General features: G+C 44.7%; 1 protein-coding gene across 2 annotated transcripts; it reads left to right on the plus strand.

Annotated features, from left to right (window-relative positions):
- Positions 1-2,347: 2,347 nt before the first annotated feature.
- Positions 2,348-23,663, plus strand: PIRT (phosphoinositide interacting regulator of transient receptor potential channels). 2 transcript variants are annotated; one of them, XM_079134079.1, is made up of 2 exons: positions 2,348-6,248; positions 19,508-23,663. In XM_079134079.1, exon 2 carries the CDS (start codon positions 19,533-19,535, stop codon positions 19,944-19,946), a length of 414 nt encoding a protein of 137 aa, XP_078990205.1. In that variant the 5' UTR covers positions 2,348-6,248; positions 19,508-19,532; the 3' UTR covers positions 19,947-23,663. The 2 variants fall into 2 exon arrangements, with proteins under 2 accessions (XP_078990205.1, XP_078990206.1); XM_079134080.1 differs by having other exon boundaries at positions 2,348-6,205.
- The last annotated feature ends 291 nt before the right edge of the window (positions 23,664-23,954 follow it).

Genomic DNA, 23,954 nt, shown 5'->3' on the forward strand with positions numbered 1-23,954 from the left:
CCCTTGCCCATCCCTCCCTCCTCCTCAACTTTACTATCCTCTCCCTCACCCTCACTAGAACATTGTCACCAGGGTACCCTTCTCCTGACTCCCAATGGAAGGCTACTTAAGGAAGGACCTCTTTCTGACAAGTCTTTCATCCATACTCAGAAGCTGCCATTTACTAGGACTCTCTCATGATTTATCACAGCCTACAACGTCCACCAAGGTTTACTCCCTGGTTAGAACTCCAGCTTGACCCCAAACCAATCTTGGCTGGTTTTCTGCCCTCTGCTTACTACTCCTCAATTAAGTCAGGCTCCCCTAGTCTCTGGGTCTTGGTCTATGGCATCCTCCCAGCTTATGGGTCTCTATTAAGATGCTCCAGTTTCTGAGAAACCTCTCTGACTGCCAAACTAACTCAGGTACTCCTATAATATTGTCTTATAACTCCTCTGCTTCTTTCTAGTCTTGATTAATTACTGGCATAATAGCCTATTTCGTGCCTAACTTTCTCACTAGTCTGAATGCTCAGGGAGGGCTCTGGTTTACCATGCACTGGAAGCTTCCTGGAACCTGATGGTGAGGACACATTTCTTGAATGAATTCAAGCGCTACAGATGGGGAGGCAGGGGCAGAATCTCTCACCCAATAGGAGATGTAGTGACTAGAATGGATGGAAACGTGGACAAATTAGTGAACAAATTGCTCTATTTGATGAACTATATATCCTTGGATTGGGCTTAATGACAACTCTTTTTTCAGTGAATCTGGCTTAGGGAAAATTGTGTTACAGCAGAGAACACTCAATAGCCACAGCTTCACTGAAAGTTTTCTAGGCTGATCAGACAACACATAAACTTTCTTCTATGCCACTCAAATGGGAAGAAAGTGCTCTCATTTATCATTTTATGTTCACTCTTCCCCGCCCTGCTATATATTTGGAGATATAGAAATCACCTAATGAAGGTGTTTTATTAATTTTTTAATCCAAACCTGTTTGGGCAATTTGACAATCCTATGTCTAATAGTATAAGAAATTATGGTACAGATGCTCGTTTGAGGAGAACCATCAAGGAAAGAGCACTCTACAGAGATTAGAAGTGGGAAATCATCATTCCAAAGGAATAAGTTAATAGAATGTTTTAGTGGTGGTGTTTGGTGTCCCAGTAAATCCTGCCTCTGCCACTACATATGGTATTCAGGGTTCAGGGGGAGGCTGGGCACATTTCTTTCCATTGCAAGTTACAGAAACATCCTTTTAAGCAACTTAAATATAAAGGATGCAATTATCTCCTGCAAAATAAATTGGCTCCCAGGTTAGTTGGCTCCAGACCTGGAAGATCACCTCCCACCCCAGTGGGCAACTTAATGAGGCCCATTCTCAAAATAAAAACAAAACAAAGAAAGGTGGCATGTGGGGTGGGAAGTACTGGGTATGTTGCTCAGTAGTTGAGAGGAGCCCCTGGGTTCGGTCCCCAGTACCAAAAGAAAAATAAATCTTGAAATTTTCAGGAATATTTTCGTGAAATTCTATCAACAAACACTGAAATTGGATTTTCTAATGCAAGCCCAGTGTGAATTACCAGGCCATAGACAGATCTCTGGGCAAGCAGTGACCAAGGAACACTGTAATAGACTTCAGGTAGCAAGCCTACCTACAACTTACCACTAGATGGCAGCCGCACCCCAGGAGCAGGACACCTCTGTCCTCTGGCCACACCCCGCCCTTGGACCCAGCGCCCCACCCAGCCCCGGGCCGTTTCCAGGGACTCAGGCACCACCTAAGAAGGAGGACAGGTCCTTGCAGATAATAATCGTCCTGAGAACTATCCTTCCCCTCCTCGGCCCCCTGCAAAAAACCTTTTACTCCCTCCGCCCTTTTTGTAACCTCTATCAGCCTTTTCATTCACCATGTGCCCAGCCTCTCCATTGCCTACCTCCTCATTATAAAATCCCCACTGCCTACCTAGCGCTCCTTTTCCCCAGGCAGGGCCTGGCTGGCTGTGGTCTCACACCATCTGTTCAGTTAATAAGTACTAAGAACCAGAATGGGGCTCTCTCCCCCTGGTGTATCCCGCTAGGAAATTAGGACATACTGAGAATTGTCAGGTGTGTGCAACAGAAGACCAGGAGGAAGCGGGAATGGAAAAAAAAAAAAAAAAGAGTTTCAAAAAGGATGGGGTGGGAACTGGGAGTCCTTCTAGGGATATCTTCCGAAAGAATTGGTAGCTTTGGATTGGTTTCTGTTCTCTCTCTCTCTCTCTCTCTCTCTCTCTCTCTCTCTCTCTCTCTCTCTCTCTCTCTCTCTCTTTTTTGTTTGTTTGTTTGTTTGTTTTTGTTTTGTTTTGTTTTGTTTTTCCCTTAAGGATAATGAGCTGCCATCTTAGATTACAATGAAAAGAGCAGTGTGGGAAACAGGGATGTCAACATCAGCACCTCTTTATTAGGTTTGTTTGCCCCACAGTCAACAAGGCAGACTGGGACAGTTCCCCTCCCTTGCTGCCACACAACACCAGGTTCCCACTCTGGGTTAGAACCTAACTCTCCTTTCTGGACTGGCATTGGTAAGAGATACCAGGGTCTTGTGGAAATTCTTGTGCAGAGTAATCCCCTCCAAGAGGACTCAGATCTGCAGTTAACCAGAGAGTCCCTATTTGTTAACCCCTGTGCCTTGGCATGACAGGCAGGGAGTGGGTGGTGGAAATGATCACTGTATTCAGGTCTTTGGTCTTGGTGACCTGTCTCAGTATCACAAGGGAACATCAGATATAAATGAAGCCTTGCCTATGTCACAGGGCTATTAGAAAGCCAGGGACATACAAGAGTTTTCTACACTTGGCTCAAGATCATTTAGTATACTAGCACCTGAGGTCATAGTGGGAATTGAGATACAGCCCTGGCAGTGTAGAGAAAATTGTCAAGTGACACATAAGAAAGTAAGTAGCCAGATCCAGAATGTGGAAAGAATAGTAAGTACATGAAGTTAGACACATTAATTTACTCAATCTAGGCATTCCATGGCATGCACGTTTGAAAACTTGTACACAATAAATATATACATAGATATAATTTATATTTATCAATTTAAAAAATAATTTTAAAAAATCCATAATGTGCAAATCCCTATGTCAAAAGACCTGATATCTTCCATAAATAAATGACATGAGCAAAGAAAGAAATTGACTCCTACACAGAGGCAGCTTGGGAGACACAGCTACCAAGATTTTGCTTTGCATTCTGCTTTGAAGAAATCTATTAAAAGGTGGCTTTGACACAATTAGGGAAATATGGGTATTAACATTAAGGAATATCTAAATTTCATTTTGTTTTGTTTTGGCTCTTTTGTTTAAATATATATTTAGCTAGAGGTTCTGGTGATCAAACCCAGGGGCACTCTAACCACTGAGCTACATCTCCAGTCTTCTTTATTTTATTTTATTTTTTTGAGATAGGGTCTCACTAATTTGCCCAGGCTAGTCTCAAATTTGCAATCCTCCTGCCTCAGCCTTCCCAGTCACTGGGATTACAAGGATGCCCCACCACACCCAGCTGGTTATTGAAAGAGAGAGCAAGAAAGAAAAAAGTAAAAGAAAAAAAAAAAAGAAAATGAAAAGATCCTATCTATTAGAGATACATTTCTACTTGAAAGGATATACTTGTCGAGGATTTGCTTTAACATACTCAAAAAAAAAAAAATCATAAGACAACAAATGAAAAAGAATGAGTATTGATCATTGTTGCAACTGGATTATGGATACATATGGGGATTCAATAAATAACGTTTTTCTATTTTTCTGTATGTTTAAAAATTTTTATTGAATAAAAATACTCCAAGGAATTTGGGAGATTTTCAGGGAGATGGGAGCAGATGGACAATCATGAAGTATAATAAACCAAAAGAGTAACTGTGAAGGCCCATAGGAAGGAAGTTACAGAGCAGGCAAGGCCAGACTGATTGGGTTAACTAAATGAAGGTGAACAGAAAGAACATTCCAGAAGAGCAAGCCTGCATGTACCAGCACAGAGACTCCAAATGGCATACCATTGCCCAAAAGTTTTTACTAAGCAAAACATTAATTCTGATTTGTTTAGAACTTTCCTGGTTTTAGCCCTAAAAGTTCAGCGTCTCTAGAAACACATCAGTACCGAGCAAACCTGGATAGTTGGCCTCCCCGTCTTACCATTGTTACATGGAGCATTGCACTGGCCAGATAAGGAGGAGCAGAGCTGAACGAGAGCAGGTGTGAAGCACAGGATAAAGAATTATAAATAAGAAGCCAGGAGGGATTCCCAGGTAACACCCATACCTATTTTGTGCCCCTTAAACTCCAAACTTCAGCAGCTACCCCTTCATCCCAGGACATTTGAAGGGAACAAGCTGGCTTCTCGTGCTTCCTCCTCTGTTCTATCAGACAGCACAGCTGGACATTCAATATTCTCTACTCTGACCACAAATTTATACACACACACACATATATATATACATATGTATATACACATACACATACATACACATATACATATATATATACATATATATTCATTAAACACTTGCTGGAAGCATTTTCTCATTCAGTTCTTATGATGTAGCACTCAATGCATAAAAGAGGAAATTAAGACTCAGAGAAGTAATTTGTCCAAGGCCAAATACAAGGATAGCAATATATCCCACATATCTCCCTCCTAAGATTGTCTAGAAAATAAGTGAATTATGACTTAGATATAAGTGCTTAGAACAGTGCCTGAGCAGAGGAAGTGCTTGATAAGGGATTGGCTCTGATAAGTAGCTAGCACTACGCCACAGTGCTACACCTTGAGGATGGGGGAAAATAATCTGAAATTTGGAAAATATAAATAATTTGATAATTTGCATTTCAAAATAATTCACCTTAGGACTGGTGGCATTGCACCCAAGACCATTGTTTTAATAAACAGGTTTGAGCACAAAGTTAGAGGCATCTACAATAGAGCAAGTAACATCCTCAAAAACCTTCAAAGTCAAGTCCTCCAGGCACTCAAGGTCAGGGATGCCTTCCCCTCCCCAGTTCTGAGCAGATGTACTCATCTTTCACAGAGGTGCCCACTCATCTGGGTCCCCTCCCAGTCCAGTGAACAGTCTCACCCTCGAAGCTCTCTGCTTCTGTAGCCACTGATTGCACAGCAGCCTCTGAAAGCCTTCCCAGTCTGCGAATCTCCTGTTCATCACGTAAGTAAGGAAATTTAAGATGCCCAAGATGGGAGAATCCCACCTGCCTTGACTTCATCTTCCCTGGGTCACTTCTGGGAGAGCCTTCTTTACAGACCCCAGAGGTGCATCCAAACTACAATCACCAGTAGTAAGGCCCCTTGCCCACCCCACCACCCTAGTGGTTTCTCACATTCTCCAGTTAGTGTGGAGAAGGGCAGGGGCCAATCTGAATCAGAGACAGTGTTGTTGATCTCTGCATATCCACTGGCATCTTGAAAACTGTCAGTGCAACAGCTAACATCCAACCTCCCCAAGCACAATCTGACCAAGGATTGTAGAATGGGGCCCCTCCTCTTCCATGACAGTGACTGCATCCTTCTCATCTGTCACAGAAAAGCAATAGGGACATAACTGAGAGAAGCAAGGGTGAACAAGCTCCTTTGCCCCAGCACAGAGATGTCTGCGCTTGAGGCAGGGATATTTTTTCTCTGGGCATTTTGTAACATAGGGTGTCTATCACAGGTACTGGAAAGTTCCCAAAAGTATTCCTGCCATCTGCATGTGTCCTCTCCAAATCAAATGGAGTTCCTAGATCTGTCGATTCCTGCACTGAGCAGTAATTGACATAGTCTCTGAATCAATCATTAAGTATAATCAACCATCACCACTGCACGCTACCTAAGCCCAGATCTGATTGCTGAGCTTGAGTCCGGAGGAGCCGCCCTACCCAGGTACCATCAACCAAATGCATGCCTCCACCGGACTGCAGAGAAGCTTCATGAATTTTTCACAACATTCATCTAATAGTGGCTGAGCAGAGCTGAGAAAGCCACATCCCAGTGTCTGTGCCAGCAGCTTGCAAAGAGTTAACCCATTAGGCCACATCCTGGTGAGCTCATCCCCGCTGGAGCCTGCTCAGTTGCTGGGATTCACAGCACACTGACTTCTGGATGTGGCCAGGGTGGCTTTCTCTGGCTGGGATGAAGGACTCCGAGCAGGAACTTATTGTCATCTTCCTCCCTGAGCAAGCACCGAGTGAGTCCCAGGTCCCCCATCCTTCCTTGGAACATCAAGGACAGTAAGTAAGCAAAGGAAGTTTCCCCTTTGCCCTTTCTTCCACCTCCCTGGTGGGGTTAACATGGCTTTCGAGTGTGTTGAGTGTTTGAACTGGAGTTGGAGGCAAATGTGAGTGACAGCTGCCTGCAGGTCGGAGGGGACTGCCCGTGAACGTCCTGGTACACTGTGGGTAGGGGGAAGTGTCTCTTGCTGTACACTCAGGAGAAAAGAATATGTGTGCCAAGGGCTTCTCTAGCCCTGCATGTGGAACACTGGGTTTCCACCCTTGGAAGCCATTGGAGGGAAAGGGTGGGCAGGACTCATCCACCCAAACCTATGTGGAACAGGAGCAAAAAGTCCAGACAGCGAAGTTCAAGGTCACCCTCAGACCCCGGAGTGTGTGGGCCAGACCTCAGACCCAGCCTGCCCTCCTGGGTATCCCATATCAGACCTCAGAGGCTGCCAATCAGTCCCTCCTTCCTGCAGGTGTGGCTGGTGCCAGGACAGGTGCCAGGAAAACAAGGTGGAACGCACCTTGTTCCGGCACTCTTCATCTCAGGACCGGGGGAAACAAGGCAGGCACACGGACACATGGACAAAGACTCGGCTCCGTCTGGCGGACGGGCACAGGCCCCCGCCTTTGAGTAGAGCTAGATGTGGTTACACACATTATGGCCCCAGCTGTTTTTCCCCAGATCCTGGACACCGACTGCGGGGCCTGAAGAGGAGAGTGAGGGGCACCCTCCAGGTTGACTGTGACTTTAGGGAAAGCTCCCTTCTTAGAAGTGCTGCAAGCTGGGAACAGATGGGTGACTCAGGCCGTGGTGGCAGCCGCAGCAGCATATTCTTTAACTCCCTGGCCTCTACTTTATCAGCACAGGCACAGGGCCCCACTCACCTTATCAGAGGAGTGGACTGTCACCAACTGGATGTCCTGGTAAGGAGAGGGCAGCACAGCAAGAGAAGAAAAAGACCCTGTGGATGAGCCTTGACATGCTGCAGCTGGGCGTGGCAGGAGGGGGACATCTGGAGGGGAGAGGGGAAGAACCTTCGCTTCTCACCCACACTGGATCCCCCTTAGGAATAATAAATCAAGCTGTCACACCACTTCCATCCGGTGGCCTGCCTCCCCTCTTCTCCCATCACTGTCACTGGGTCAGCCTCCTGGCTGTTAGGTCATGTGTGCCCTCTCCTTTGTGTTAGGTCCTTGCAATTCCCAGAATAGCCCAGCTCCTATCAGAACTGGCTAGGTGGAAGGGTCTGGGGAGGAGAAAGGGAAAGAGTCAGATAACTCCAGGCCCAGGAGTAGCAATATGGCAAGGCCCTTTATAATAGGGTTACAGATCTATTACAGGATGTCCAATTCAATTTGAACTTCTAATAATGCATTTTTAGTATCTGTATGTCCTGTGCAGTGTTAGAACATTCTTACAGTGAAAACAAAAGTGTCTCCTGTTGATTTGAAACTCAAATTCAGCTAGACACTTTGTAATTGTACTTGCTAAATATGTCAACCCTGTTAATGTTGACCTTCGTACATTTAAATAAGGGCAGCTCTGGGAAGAAAATGAGTTCTAAAACAAAGATGAACAGCTATAGAGGTGGTAGAATGCTAGGAAGGAAAATAGGGAGGGGAAAAAAAGAAGAGGGGGTGGGGGGAAACAGGTTTCCATCCTTGAGAACACACGGTACAGGATTTGGGGCCAGGTAATTGTGAACTTTGGTTTACTGCTCTGTAAAATGGGAATGGTACTAATAGTACCTCAAGGTGCTATGAGGATTTAAAAGGATGCTCCAGGTGAGGAAAGCAGCACCCACCAGGTACTTTATGTTCCACTGGTGGAATAACAGTGGTACATTTATGCCTGCTCTGCCCCAAGCCTCCCGCTGCCCTACTGGTGCAGGGTGGATCTCCCCGCTCAGAGCCCCCACATCCTCAGCAGCTCTGCCCCACAGTCCCAGCCTGCCAAGCCCCTCTCCTAAAGCAGCCGCCATCACAATGCTATTCACTGCCTCTATCCCAGTTTCAGTATCCTCCCCAATCTTCTCTCCATTTGAAAAGAAAATCAAAATCTGTCCCCAAAGAGAGCAGATTTCAACCTGGGCTCTGGAGCCAGATAGGCTCTAAAATCTTACATTCCAATCTTGTCGCTCTACTCACCATGTGTAACTTTGGGAAGAATCACTTAAACCTCTCTGATCCTTAGTTTCCCCATTTGCAAAATGGGGTAATGATCCTTGCTTTCTCGGCAATGCGTCAGGGGGATTCAATGAGGGGATACAGACCCAGCGCTTGGCATGGCTCCCAGACCACGGTGGAAGCTGGAGGGATATTAGTTATCCTTATTGTATGACATCACTTCTACTGTGGAGCAGCAGCAGCTCAGGCTCCTGGAAGATTGTCAGAACTTTGGCCAGCAGAAGGTAACCTGTCTTGGTGATGTGAACAGAGACTCAGAGGCAGAGGAAGGGCAGGGGAGGAAGAGTTGATCAGATTGTTCATCCTAATTGTTTATAAATCAGATGAGAAGGAACAGGGCCAGATTCTATGGCCCCAACCAGAAACTGGAAAAGAAAACAAATCCAGAGGAAACTGCTTTGCAAACCACCTGCAAAGCATCTCCTTCCTCCACCCACCATAACACCTCTATTTAGCCAGTTAACAAATGTTTGCCAGGCACAGTGGCGCAGGTCTGTAATCCCAGCTACTCAGGAGACTGAAGCAGAAGGTTGGCAAGTTCAAAGCTAACCTGGGCAACTTGGCAACCTGTCTTACAATAAAACCAAAAGGGAGGGGGATGTCCCTCCATGGTAGAATGTCCCTGGGTTCAATCCCCAAGACTAACAAAACCAAAAACCGCCAAGTCCCTAGCCTCAGCGAATGCTGAGCAGTCACTGGAGGGCGCAGGAAGTTGAGGGAGACCCAGTTCCAGCCCCCTGAAGGACTCTGGAAGGGAAGAAAGAGTCCCCAGAACTATAGGTACAGGCGCATGTCTGGTCATCTTTATTCCCTTACAACCACTGTCCCGTGAAGGGGTACCTTTCCCTGTCCCCCCCTCCTCCCAGTGTTCTGAGCCTTGTCACCTTCATTTGCTCTAGAAGTCACATAAATGGAAATGTGCAATACGTGTCTCTTTGTGAGCATGTGTTTTCATTACCCATGAACAAGTTTATTTAGGGGTAGAATTGCTAGGTCGAAGGATAAATATGTGTTTAACTTTATAAGAAACTATCAATTTTACATGTCCGCAGCAGCGTGTGAGAGCTCTGGTTGGTCCACATTCTCAGCAACACACAGTAGTGTGAGATTTTTTTTTTTTTTAACTTTTAGCTACTATAGTGAATGTGTTGTGACATCTCATTGTGGGTTTAATTTGCATTGTCCTGTTATATACCATTGTTGAGCACTTCTTCATGTGTTTCTCCCTCATTTGTTATCTTGTGATGGTTTCCTTTAAATATTTTGCCCATTTTTAATTGAATTGTTTTATTAATAAACTGTAGCAGTGACAGATGCTTATTTTATAAATGTTTCTCCCAGTCCAGACCTTGCCTATTTATTTTCTTAACAATGTCTTTAAATGAACAGACATTTTAAATTTTAATGAAATCTAATTTACTGGGTTTTTTCGTTTTTTTTTTTTTTTCCCCCTCTGTACTAAGAAATATTTGCTTGCCTCCAGGTCACAAAGATATTCTCCTGTTTTCTCGAAAAGCTGTGTAGTTTTAGCTTTACTATTTTGGTTCATAAAATTCATTTCCAATTAATTTTTGTTGGTGTGAGGTAGGTAAGAAAAGTTTCATTTTTCCTCCATATGAACATCCAGTTATTCCAGCATTTGTTGAAATAACTTTCCTTTCTCTCATTGAATTCCTTTGGTGAATTTGTTGAAAATCAGTTATCCTCCATGTTTTTTTCCACCCTTCTCCCTTCCCTTTCCTTGTTGGGTGTCTCTTTCCTGATCACATATCCACTAAAGTCAGCGATAAACTCTTCTTTCAAACCAGGACATGGGGTTCAAGTCACAGAGCCCAGTGTCACCACTGTGGGGTTCTGGGCATCTCAAATGGAACTCCAGACCCTCTCACCTTCGGGCCAAGGCCAAGGGAGTGCCAAGCCCCATCACTCAGCCCCTGCTCCTGGCCTCCAGTGGGACCAGCATCCCTTGAGGGTTCACTCCAGGTAAGGTCGAGGGAGGTTCAGGTTCAGGGCTTGAGAGCTCCCATGTCTATCAGTGGATTTCTAGGATTCTTCCTTCAGAAACCAGCATTCCCTACCTTTCCTCACCATGTGACATCCTTGCACCTTGCCCAATACAGGAACACCTCCAGCTCTGTATTTTCTCAGAACACACATATATCCTCATCGTTCTGCATGCTGTCTTGCCAGAATCAGGCTAAATTTAGGTATGTTGCTCCTCTTCAGCCGGGAGTTTCCTTTAAGAGGGAAACATTAGAACTCCCAAAGTCAGAGACTAGCAAAGAGGGTGTGACTGCCCCTTTATCCCTGGCAAAATGCACGGCTTCCACCCTCTGCCTTGGAGTGAGACAATTTACTTATTCAAAAGAGTCAGAGCCCCAGAACAGATGGGAGGCAACTGCCACCTGCAGCCACACCTTTGCCGTTCTACACCTGGGAAGGGGACTTGGGATGACCCCTTTTGTTGATTTACATAGGGAAGAAACTGAAATTTGGTTTAAAGGGCAATGGCAACCCTGCTAACGCCTTGTCTAAGAGTCACTAGCAAAAGCAACCAATATCTGGACCAGAGGTAATTTTAACCAGACCAGCTCTCATTCCATGTTGCTCTGATGAGTGGTCTAAGGAAGGAGCACACGGTTCCTTATAGAATCTTCTTTAAGAACAATGGTCTATCAACCATGTCTGTTTCCAAGACAAAGGTAAGAATCATCTTACAGTGATGTCAGAGGCTCTAGGGATTTTCCCAAGATGCTCCTGTATCCTTGGTCCTCCTCCCTCCTAATTCCCTTGCTCCAGGCCTTCTGAACCCCAAAGTCCTTCACAAACAAATCCCCCCACACCCACAGCCTTTCCCTCATTTATTTCTTCCTTTGACCTGAATTAAACATGGCTCTCTTCTAACAACACAACTGTCTGCCACGCAGGCCTCCTTCTCACAAGCCTCCCTAGAAAGTGCCACTCACAAACCCTGGCAGCATCCTCCAGTTCCCATCTTCCAGGTCCTGCTGCTCCACCCGCCACAAAAATCCCCAATTCTTTGAGAAATCTATGGGTCCCTACTTAGGGTTACCAGATTTAGCAAATAAACATAGAGGCCACACATTTAAATTTGAGTTTCGGTGGGAGGAAAAAAGGACTTTTTAGTATAAATGCCTCATGCAATATTGGGGACATACTTCCAGTAAAAAGAAAAGTTATTTGTTGTGTATCTCAAGTTTACATTAATGAGGTGTCCTTTATTTTATCTGACAACATGATTCCTACTCCATTTACCTCTAAACCATCATTTCTTTTCTTTTTCTCATTTCTTTTTTAGTGGGGGGCAGGCAGCATACTAGAGATCGAACCCAGAGGCGCTTAGCCACTGAGCCACAACCCCAGCCCTTTTATTTATTTATTTATTTGTTTGTTTATTTATTTATTTATTTATTTATTTATATTTTGAGGTAGGGTCTTGCTAAGTTGCTTAGGGTCTTACTTAATTGCTGAGGCTGGCCTTAAACTGGCAATCCTCCTGCCTCAGCCTCCAAAGTGGCTGAAATTATAGGTGAGTGCCACTGCTCTCAGCTTAAAACATAATTGTTTTTAAGGATTTTGTACTTGGGTTCACCTTCTAGGCACATCCTGCCATCCTTACCTCCTTGCTTAGTAAAGCTCCAATCTGTGCACAACCTTCCGTCTCCATTGCTGCAACCAAACACGCCACCCTTGTCCCTCTCCTGAACTTCTGCAATAGCCTCTAATTGTTCTTTGCACTTCTCAGTCTTGGTTTCCTTTATTCTCTATCCTGCAGCTGGAGTGATTTACCTACTATGAAAATGAGAGCACATCAATCTTCTTGCCTAAACCATCTATCACTTCCCATTGCCACTCTTTATCCCAATACCTTCTATCAGATGCTGGGAAACTTTTCCTATAAAGGACCCAATTATGACTATTTTAAGGTTTTGCAAGCCATGCAGTCTGTTGAACCTACTGAAATTATAATGCAAAAGCTGCAATACCTAAGCAAATAAGCTTAGCTATATCCCCCCAAAATACTTATTTAGAACATAAAATTTTAAATTTATATTATTTTAGTTTACTGCAAAATATTCTTCTTTTGCTTTCTTCAATCGATTTTAAAGACCATTCTTGGCTTTCAGGCATACTGAAACGGGGTGGGCTACTGCTGACCAACCCCTGGTCAATCTGATCTGGATTCTGCTTCCATTTCCAGCCTGTCTTTCAGCACTTCCTCCATCAAGACTCAACCAGCCTACAGCAAAGTTGCTTTCCTTACAGAGTCCCTGACAAGTCACACTCTCACAAGTTCCTTGAGTCCTCAGTCTAGAAGTTTCTCTCCTCACCAAGCTTTGCCCAAGTCCTGCTAGTCCCTCCTCTTCCCTCCTATAAGTCATTCTTCCAGAGCTTTCCTGAAGGTTCCCAAGACTGGATTCATGGCTCCAAGTGTGCTTCTGTAGCACTTTATCCTTGAACTTATTGGCAGGAACCGTCATCGATATGGAAAATGTCTGTTTTCCCCACAGTCTGTAAGTCCTTAAGCTCCAGACATCTATTGGTATGTCCTGTTCTCCTGAGTGGATCCAATGCCCAGCTCTGTGCTTGGCACATAAAAGGTTTGAATAAGTATTTTCAGTTGTCAAAATAACTATAATGAAGGTTTTTAAATGACCTGATCATAAAGAAATCATAAGTGTTTCAGGTGATAGATATGTTTATCACCCTGATTTGATTTGGTATCTGTGGGGGATTGGTTCCAGGACCCCTGTGGGTACCAAAATCTGAGGATATTCAATTCTTTATGTAGCATGATGTAGTAGTTACATATAATCCACACATGTTGTCCAGTATACTTTTTTTCATTTATAATGGTTCTTATTAATTCTACATAACATTAGGATTCATTTAGACATAATCATAAAAGCATGGAATATAATTTGCTGTAGTTCAGTCCCTAGTTACTTCTTCTCTCCCTTCTCTTCTCCCTCCCCCATTCCCTTTCCTTTACTGATCTTTCTGCTATTTACTTTTAGGTTTTCTTTGTTTAGTGTCTTATGGATACACATAATGATATCTCTAGCTTACATATAATAACTAAAACAACAAATGCTTTGTAAATAGTTGTGATAACATACTGTTTAGGAAATAATGAAAACAAAAAGTCTGTATATGTTCAATGCAATTTTTTTAAACTATTTTTGACCAAAGTGGGTTGAATCTGCAGAGAGAGGTCTGGCTATATGCAGGTCAAAACACTACATTTTAAACCACAAATGTGCATAACTATTAGGGGTTAATCAAAACAAAAAAATGTTCTCAGTTAAATGAGTGAACTAAAATTGTTGCACGATAGACAAATCCAGTAAAACAGAAGGTAGACACTGCACTTGGTGTATCCAGAACAGCCCCCTCATCCCCTCTGCAGGGAGGGTGCAGGCAGTTGATTTGACCTTGAATACCAGGAATCATCTGGATTAAACCACTCTGGTTGGGGGATGGGCGATCTCCAGGACCGGACCTATTTGTGGGAAAGGGATGGTGGTTCATAAGTAGACTAAGACTCAGCCAGTCCTTATTCAAACTTCCCTAATTGGGGCTGGAGATGCAGTTAGTAGGAGAGTACTTGCCAAATACACACTAAGTCCTGGGTTCAATCTCCATTATTGAAAAAAAAGTCTAAAAAATTTCCTAATTGCCCCAATGTCTTTGTACAATCAGTTTGTTCTCATTAGAATCCAAAGAAAGGAACATCTTGCATTTAACAATTACTTTAAATTGTCTTGGTTTGAACATTTTATGGATGTAGAATGTACACACAGAAAGAGGTCCTACCACAAATGGCCTGCTCCAAGAGTACACACCCATGGAATCAGCCACCAGGTCAGAACAAGAATGTTGCCAGTACCCGGAAGTTCTCATCTTGCACCCCTTCCAGTTACTAAGCCCATCCGAGGGAGCACTATCCTACTTTCTTCTAACACAGATCGTTTTACAGGATTTCGAGTTTTGTGTCTATGGAGTCACATAGCACATATTCTTTTGTGTCTGGCATCTCCTGTTGGTGAGATTCCTGGGTGGAGCTTCCTTCTTCCTATTCTATGATTCCAGATCAGTATCTATTCATGGCCCAGCATGCAGCTTGCTTATCCCTGGTTGTACACCAAACCAACTCCCTGATACTTCAGACTTGGCCTCCAGGCGAAAAGAACCCATCTCCCTTCTCAACCTGCTGCCCTGAAAGCCAACAGACACTTAAATCTGTGGTTAGTTAGAAGTGCCCACCAGCCTCCCACAGGCCCAGCCTCTGGGTTCCTCATCCCTTGTATACCTCTGAGTTGTCAGGAACCTTAAAAGTAACTGAGTGTATTCAGTTTTTAAAGGTTGCCATAAAACAATAACCACAAATGTAGTGACTTAAAACAGTAGAAGTTTATTATCTGCCATTTTTATATGCCTAAAGTCAAAATTCAAGGTGTCTGCAGTGTTGCTTCCTTCCAGAGTCTTGGAGGGAGAATCTATTCCATGCCTCTCTCCCAGCTTCTGGGGGCTGCTGGCAATCCTTGATGCTCCTTGGCTTATAGAAGCATTAATTCAATCTCCGCTTCCTCTTCACAGTCCTAAACTGTGTCAAATTTCCCTTTCCTTTCTCTAATTATCATTGGATTTCGGACTCACCTTAATCTAGGGTGATCTTATCTTAAGATCCTTAACACTAGCTGCAATCTAAATAAGGTCACATTATGAGGTTCTGAGTAGACATATCTTTGGGGAGCACAATTCAACACTACAAAGAGTGAGGGATCCCCTGAGACACCCAAACCAAACCCCAGTATCTTAACTGAAATGTGGAAGGGTGGTTCTTCTCATTGGAACACTTCCCCAGGTGATGCCTCAGAGCTGCAGCATCAGGACCAAGTTCTCAGAGCACCTGCTAAATGCCAGCTGCATGCCAGGTGCAGTGGGGGTTGAAGGTGAGAAAATTTAGCCTTTACCCTGAAGCTGTTTGCAAACTGTGAGGAGGAGGAAGGCTGGCCTGAGGCAGGGGTTCATCACAGGTGACTTTGCCTCCAGAGATACTTGCCATGACTGGAGACCTTCTCTGAGGGAGGGTGTGTGGGTGACACTGGCATCTGATGAGTGGAGGCCAGGGACATTGTTGAGCATTCTGCAAGCTGCAATCCCCCATGGCAATGAATTATTTGATCCAAAATGACCACAGTGCCATTGTTGAGAAATGCTGCTCTAGATGGGAAAAGAGAACCTAGAATCTTATTTAGACTTTAATAAAATGCAAAACTCACACAGTCCCTTGAATTGGTGATTTTATGGAAACCTGAATTCCTAGAATTCAAGTTGATTTACTGTCTTTAGGCCAATTTAAAATGGCTTTAGAAGTCTCCTAACTCCTTCATTTCACAGGTCAGAAAACAGGAAACTAGAAAGAAAATGATTAAAATAGCAACGAGGGCTATTTCTTGAATACCCACAGCATGTAATAGTGTCTTTTTGTAATTTGACAGTCACAAAAACACTATAAGGTAGATAATCTTTTATCCCTATTTTATATATGGGACTACCAAAGTTCTGGAGGCTTAAGTAACTTGCCCAAGATCCCACAGCTTGTAAATAGAAAATTGGGTTCAAACTGTGGCCCCTCTGGTGCCAAAGACCTGGACATGTCCTGCGCATGTAGCTGTTATGTAAACTTAGTGATTTGCTGGAGCTGTGAATAAATGAGTGGAATTCTCCCCAGCACAGTGTTCCATCCATGGCCTCCTGCTGCCTGCTTCCTTCTGTTTATAGTGACTCCATGCCTCCAGCCTGTTCAGAGTTAGAGAGAGAGAGAGAGCACATGAGGGGAGGGGGAGAGAGAAGAGGGGAGAGGGGCAAGAAGGGAAGGCATGGTCCTGACCCCTGCCTAGGGGAAGAGATCTGCCTCTCCTTCAGTGACTACCTAGAAATGCATCTGCCAATTCACTCTCCCAAGGATCCTTCCTTCCTCCCAATTAAGTCAACTAGTTAATGGTCCCCATTCTTTGGGATTTCATGGACTACTGCATTTAATATAAATAAATGATAGATAGATAGATAGATAGATAGATAGATAGATAGATAGATAGACAACTACATAGAATACATAGTGGCCAGATTTTTCTTACCAAGTATAGCTACTAACAAAACCAATAATCCTCTTCCATTGTGGGCATTTCATAAAATGAAGAATATTCCAATGTCAAAAAAAGATGGAAGTACCTAATTCAGAATAAAAGACAGTTCTTTAAATTGAATTAATGTAACATGAAAAATTTACAATGCTATTCTTATTCCTCACACTGTGCTGTGGATCAATGTTAGAGAATTGTGAATCTAAGTCCTTCGGTATTCAGAGAAAGGTCACTTTAGGACAGAATGAAGCCCCGAAGAGAAAAATTCAAGATTCTTGTATTTGAAGGATGCTCAGGGCTCATCTAGACCAACTGTGATGCAGTGCAAAGAGCTTGGCCTGAAATCCCATCTTTGAGGTTGGGGCAGAGGGTGGAGAACTGAGGATCAAACTCCTACATTTCCCCAGACTTTCACCTCTGCCCTTGCAAAATAAGACTAAGCTAATAACTTCTTTGCAAGGTCAAGAAGAAGAAGTTAGGTGCTTCCATCAAGGCCAGTGAGTCCCGCTTCCCTCTCTCAGAATCCAGGATTCCCTCCCACCTGGCAGCAGCCCCTGCTTCTAGCTGCACATTTCCTGTTCAGAAGGTCCCCTCACAACTCGCAGGAGCAAGCCCTTCCCTGCCCTGCCCAGCTCTCTTCCCGGGCCCAGCTGAGAACCTCTACATTCCAACTGCTCCATCACAGCCTCATGTGTCCTGAGCCTTCACTGCAAATTGCTAGAAATCACTTTGCAGTGGGGAAAAGATCCTACTAAAGATGATCAAGCATTCTCATGTGACTCCAGGTTGCAATAAGCAGCACAAGATTTCCTAACATACTTTATGCTCACTTCTGTAACCCCCACCCCACAGATTGTCTTTTAAATGACAATTTAGCTTATGCAAATATGCCACAGGATCCAAAAGGAAGTTAACATCTGTGTGCCTATGGTGACAAAAGCACATTGTGGCATTTTTCAAAGTTTTTGGAAGCAGAAATCCAAATATGCTCCCTCCACATGAGTGTATTTGAATGTGAATATCTAAATTCTCAAGGCACTGGCAATTTTACAATTCCTATTTTCTCCCGTCAGAGGTGATGCATCTATAAATGTTTATTCTAGAAAATGGATGCATTATGCTTTGGGAAAATAATCCAGTGGTCAGGCCTGGCATAGGTGAAGCAGGTTCTGAGTTTATCATAAGTGACCAGTGGTAGGAAGAAGAGGGGAGGGAAGTTGTGAATTCACTTGCTTGTTCAATTGAAAATATGCAGGATGTCTTAGGTATAAAGCACTATGCTAGACACTTTGGAGACACCTGAAAAATGAAACAAGGCAGTGAGTCGGTGAAAATCTCCAAGCAGGGAATCTGGAATATCTTTATCACTTTAGTGTAAATATATAGGTATTTGCACTTGAACTAACATTTAATGAGAGGCATTGATCCCATGTTAATGGAATTGGATAAAACACTGCTCTGGTGGAATTTTTGGCAGGTGAGTGGTGCTTAGTCCACATCCTCTGAGTGGGGACCAGGAGATGAGGAATCCTAGTAAGAGGAATGTAGTTGACTAGTGAGAAGTTGGAAAAGGTAGCTGAACTTGCTAGAATCCATGCTTTTGCAGGTCTAAGAAGGGTGTATTTATCTATTTTCTGTTACTATAATGAAATACCAGAGGCAGGCTACTTTAAAGAGAAAAATAGTTTATTTAGCTCAGTTCAGAAGGTTCAAGGATTGCATCTAGCCATGGCCTTCTTGCTGGCAGAGTCCTGAAGTAGTACAGGGCATCATACTGTGGGAGACCGAATGTACTCTTGTGTCTTCTGATCTCTCTCCCTCTTCTATAAAGCCACTAGGATTCAATAACAGGGTCCCCTTCCCCCTTATTTAATCCTAATCGCCTTCGTGGTCCTACTTCTAAACACCATATCCACCCTCATAATGCCTCATGGTGAGGATTCAATTCCAACATATGAACCCTTGAGAGACACACTCAAACCAGATTCAAACTGAAGCAAATGGGAAGGTGGAAATCTGCATTGGTGTTATCCCCAGCACGGAAGGTGGGGAAGCGTGGCATTTGGATATTGGAAGATCACACTATGAGCCTGAAACCCCACTGTCCTGGGTTGATGAGGCACATGGAATCCCAGGCCACACTAAGCAACACTCCCCAGGCTGTGCAGACCCTGGCATTTCAAGAGCCAGAGAAAATCTGAGCTCTAGCATTTCCTTATCCTGGGCTCTTAAACAAATCACTTCACCTCCTTGGGCCTGAACTTTCAGTATGTAAAACAGGACTAAAGCTTAATGCACAGTTCAGACTGAAACCTCATAACTTAAGGAAAGAAGAGTTTAGGTGACTGCCACACACATACATTTACACATGAAATATCACTCTTCAAATTGGCAAATGATACCATTTATGAGCACTCGCAAAACACTAGGCATCGATCCAAAGCATTACAGGTCCTAACTCTTAACCCCTTTCAAAAGCCCTGTGAGAGAAGTAGTGGCATTGCCTTCTTTTTTTTATAGATGAGAAAATCAAGGTGACAAAGAGGTTAAGTAACTCAAGATCACACAGCTGGAAAGTGGTTGGGTCTGAAAATAAGATACCACTCGATAAACTGCAGCTTTTTTTCCTTTGACAGTTTTTAAAATGGCACCATTGTTTCCTGGTTAAATAGTAAAAGCGGTTGATCTGAATGACATAATATTTATCTCTCACCAAAAAATAAAATAAAAAAAAAAATACCAGCATGGGCAGTTTCTTATTTACTTGGATTTCATCTGGTTTTCCTTTTGGCTTCTACAAAAAGGTCTGCATTACCTTCTGTTGATAGCCAGACAGAAGAGGGATGCTGGGTACAGGAAGGGCATTTGACAAGGATTCCTTTGGCCTCATCCTTGTTTCTAACTTACCAGTACTAGGTGCCAGTCCTGAGCAGCCATGACGATGGAGACTCTTCCTAAGGCCCTGGAGGTGGATGAGAAGTCTCCAGAATCCAAGGATCTGCTGCCCAGCCAGACTGCCAGCTCCCTGTGCATCAGCTCCAGAAGCGAGTCTGTCTGGACCACCACTCCCAGGAGTAACTGGGAAATCTACCACAAGCCCATCATCATCATGTCGGTGGGCAGTGCCACCCTGCTCTTCGGAGTGGCCATCACCTGCTTGGCCTATGTCTTGAAGCTGGATGATAAGACCATTATGGTCCTCAAGATGATAGGGCCTGCCTTCCTGTCCTTGGGACTCATGACACTGGTGTGCGGGCTGGTGTGGGTCCCCATCATCAAAAAGAAACAGAAGCAGAGACAGAAGTCAAGTTTCTTCCAAAGCCTCAAGTTCTTCCTCCTGAATCGCTGATGGTGGCTTGACCTAGAGGAGATCCCATGACCACACTCAACATCCCCATTTCCTCCATGGGAAGCCAGAACACTGATGGAGGCAAATCCTGTTCTTGGCCCCATGGAAAGACAGTACAGGGCTCCACCCATGTGCAGCCTGGGAGCACTGCTGGCTGTCTCCATTATCGCTGATGCTTCTTTCAGATCCTTTCTTTGCTCTCCTGCCCTTCTCTGGCATCCAGGCATAGTCATCAGACTTTCTCTGCCAAGGGCAGTGCATGCTGGGAAATTCCTTGGGGTGGGCTATGCCCCAAGGAGAAACTTATGTTTACATATCTGAGTGCCTGAGATAGATTCCATATTTGCACCTTTCTGGAACCAAAACCAAACAAAAGAAGTCCTTTACAGAGGAGGGAAGACTGAATTTTGGTCTAATGGGCCTAAGAGCTCCAACTCCCTTTAGCAGAGGAGACACCAATTTGTGTTTCAAGAGACCAAACAAGTCACAAGTATCAAACATTCCAAAAACTGAACAATGGAAGGGGGAAAATACATTGTCGAAGAAGGCACATCCCTCTGGAAATGGCTCTGAGAGCTAGCCAGCTGAGGACATTTCATTCTTGGTAATAGAGCATTTACACCGCAGACAATGGGCTAGGCTAGGAGTGTCAAAGTTCCCCTTGACTTACTCACTCCCTGCTTTCACCTTGACAGTTAGCCAAGGACAAATACATGTTGTCCCAACTTCCTCTTTCCCTCTCCCCTGACCCTGCCTCTACCCTACTTCTAGAACAGCAAAATGGAAAGCTGCAGAGGGATTCTGCAAGATGTCTCTCCCCTTCATCTTTATCAGGATGAAAATGGAATCGATCATTTGCCACATCTGAATGGTCTGTAGGTTTCTAGAGAGGAAGTTCACTCTAGAAAATCCCACCTTCTGTTATCCCTGTCTCTGCCCACCAACCAAACAAGAAAATATTTATTAAGTGCCCTGGTGTGGGCCAAGTCCTGTGTTGGGAGCAAGCTAGGCACAGTCCCTGCTCGTATCCTGCTTCCCAAAGTGAGAGATACAGTCAAGCCAACTGGTATTTAGAATACCCTATGCTGAGTTCTTGGGAACTCAGGGAACATAGGAGGTGTCTAACCTAAACTTAGGAGAGGACAGAGAGATTCCTGGAGGTAGGGTTATCCAAGCTGAGAACAAAAGGGAAAGGGGGAAAAGTTAGCAAAGGGAGAAGGAAGAAGTATTTGAGGGGGCAGGAACTGCCTCCCATATACAGAAGCTTGGGGAGGAAAGGGAGCATGGTAAAATTAGGAATCTGTATGCCCCTTCCTAATCTCTTGGATGTTTTGTTTCATCCCCTGCTCCCACCTGCTTTCCCAAGTGCCTTAGGTGTAGCTTCTCCTGAGGGCACACTGCAAACCTCCTGGAGTCTACAGAAGCTGGAAGTAGGTCTCCAGAGGACCACCAAGCAGACAGTACCCACAAGATAAGTGCTCCTGAAACTTCCTGTAGCAACAAAGAGACCCTTAGGTGAAAGACCAGGAGAAGCACCTGTGAGGCAGCTGCCCTAGGCCAGGCCAGAGGTCCAGAGGAGAGCACTGGATACTGAGGCTGCACTAGAATCACCCTTGGTTTGAGTGACTCCCTTTACTCCTCAGATGTCCAGCCTCTTGAATTTCCATGGCAACCTTTCTCCAATAGGCCTCCAGGTATCTCGCTCCTTCACAGTGGTTCCATATGCAGAGACCCAATCCATCCTGTTCTTGCTGCATTGTGGAAAATTCCACGGAGGCAATGCTTGTCTCATAGGGACATTCTCAGCCTCCCTACCTAAGAGTCCAGGGAACCTGTAGCCTTTCATGCTCTCCCAGGATACTCATGTCCTGACCTATGTCAGTGTGGCCAAGTGTTCTGGCCCACAAATCCCCTGCACACAGATGGATCAGGTCTAATGCCGGAGTTGTTGCAAGTGCTATGTCACAAATTGAAGTTTTAGTGCCTCAAGGGACAGGGCTTGCAGACCATTTCCCTTTCTTTTGATATCAACCCAGATGTAAGATCAGTCTGTAATACTGCTCCTGCATTCTCGAAGTTCTCCTACATGGGAGTACACAGATGGGCTCACAGCTGGCTCACTTGAAATCCACACCCTTCATGCCTCTTTCCATCATCCCAAGAGCTTATCGTCTGAGCACAGCTGTGGGAGGAGGACGTTTGCCGATGTTCCTGTCCTGTATGTCTAAGTGGAAGGAAGTTTGGGTACAACCATGACTTCAGAAGTATGTCTCCATTTCCTGTTCCTCAAGCTAAAATTTTAGCAGAGAAAAATGAGAAAGGGCTGTGAGAAAAAATCCCAAGCATCTGCTCGGATTCTACCACATGAGTGTGAGCCAGGGGATATGAGGACACCCTGAGACAGGACCTCTTAGAGCCTTTTGCCAATGATCATTGCTCCATGGACACCTGAGGTGTGGATGGACTTGTGAGTGCAGCCAGCACAGATGTCCTATTTCTACAGCAAAGTTTCCCCTGCAGTGACTGCTTTCATGCCCGTGACTGGAAGGACAGAAACAGCATTCGTGTCTTCAGTTCACTGATTTGTACTGGGGCCCCTCCTACCCATAGCTGTTCTGTTTTAGAGAATTTGATCTAATCTGAAGCCTAAAGGAAGCAATGTCATATTGCATTGTATCCTATTTAACAGTGTCTACTGTGCTTTCATTCTGTTTCATAAGGAGCTCCAAAGCTATGTCCACTAAATCTCTCCTCTAAAATGCTACCTCTACATTGCTGTATGTCCTTCCCCACAGAATGACTCCTGGAAGAAAAGGGACCATGTGGGTTTCATACACGGTTCCTTGAACACCTCTTAGAACCTGATGACCCTACTCTGAGATGTCGATGGTGAAAGACCAGCCCCTAATTCTTTTCACCCCCATAAGCCCAGAATTGGAACCAAGAAAGTGACATGGAGAATCTTCCAGAATGAATCAATGATCCAGGAGAGGAAGGTAGTAGCTCCAGGGACAGCCTGTCCATGTCCCAGGTTCTAGAAAGAAGATTCCAACACAAACCAAAGTAGAACATTGCTCATCGAGGTCCTGCCTTCATCCTCCCCTGCCAGAAACCTGGGCCTGTGTTCTCAGCACCTCTGAGAATGGCCAGCTCCTGACTGAGGCTTCCTCCTATACAGACTCACACACAGGTCCAGAGTCTCCACTGGCCCAGCCAGAACCTGGCACTGTGTAATCAGCTCAAGCAATCTCCAGTGGGGAACCTCAGTTCTTGCGGGACTATGCTCACTTCTCCCGTGGCTTGCAGGTGCAAGCAGAAAGAATTCCAGGTCACCTCCCTGTCCGGGTCTCCTATCCCAAGGAGAAAGAAGGTTCACTAAAGGTCACCCCAAGAATGAAACCATCTCCCACTGCTCTGCAGGGTCCCCTGGCAAAATCTCCAAGGTAATTGTAAAGAGGAGGAAAGGAACAGTTGTTAAAAGTCCCTCAAATAATCACATAGACTAAGTTGGGATCACCTTCAATAAAGAAAAAACTGTCAAAATGAATTGTTTGTCTTTCTCCTGTGGGGCCACCTAGGAGAGGAAGGAGGAGGAGGAGGGAAGCATGATTCTGCTGTGGCAGCAGCTGTGTCGGTCACTCCCCAGGCCCCTGGGCTCTCCCTTTGTCCTCAGACATGTTCTCTGGGTCCATGGGAAGCAGGTAGCCATCATCCTGACATTACACTCTCCTGAGCCCCGCCACGTACCAGACATCAGAGATGGGGATGCAGAGATGCAGGTATGAGCACTGACCTCAGAAAGCAATCAGGCTCGTCCCCAAAGGAGAGAGGCAAGGAAGTCGTTTGTTATGATACAGATGGGAACAGAGGGAAGCAGAGATGCTCAGAGGATAGCACCCAAGTCAGTCTGGTCCCAACCTGCCTCTCTCATCTTCGGGAATAGATCCATGCTGGGTTTTCACCCCAGGGCTGGCAGGGAGGACCCTGGGGCAAGAGGAAATGGAGCCA

This window comes from Sciurus vulgaris (genome assembly GCF_902686455.1).
Source record: "Sciurus vulgaris genome assembly, chromosome: 3".
Classification (NCBI taxonomy): Eukaryota; Metazoa; Chordata; class Mammalia; order Rodentia; family Sciuridae; genus Sciurus; species Sciurus vulgaris.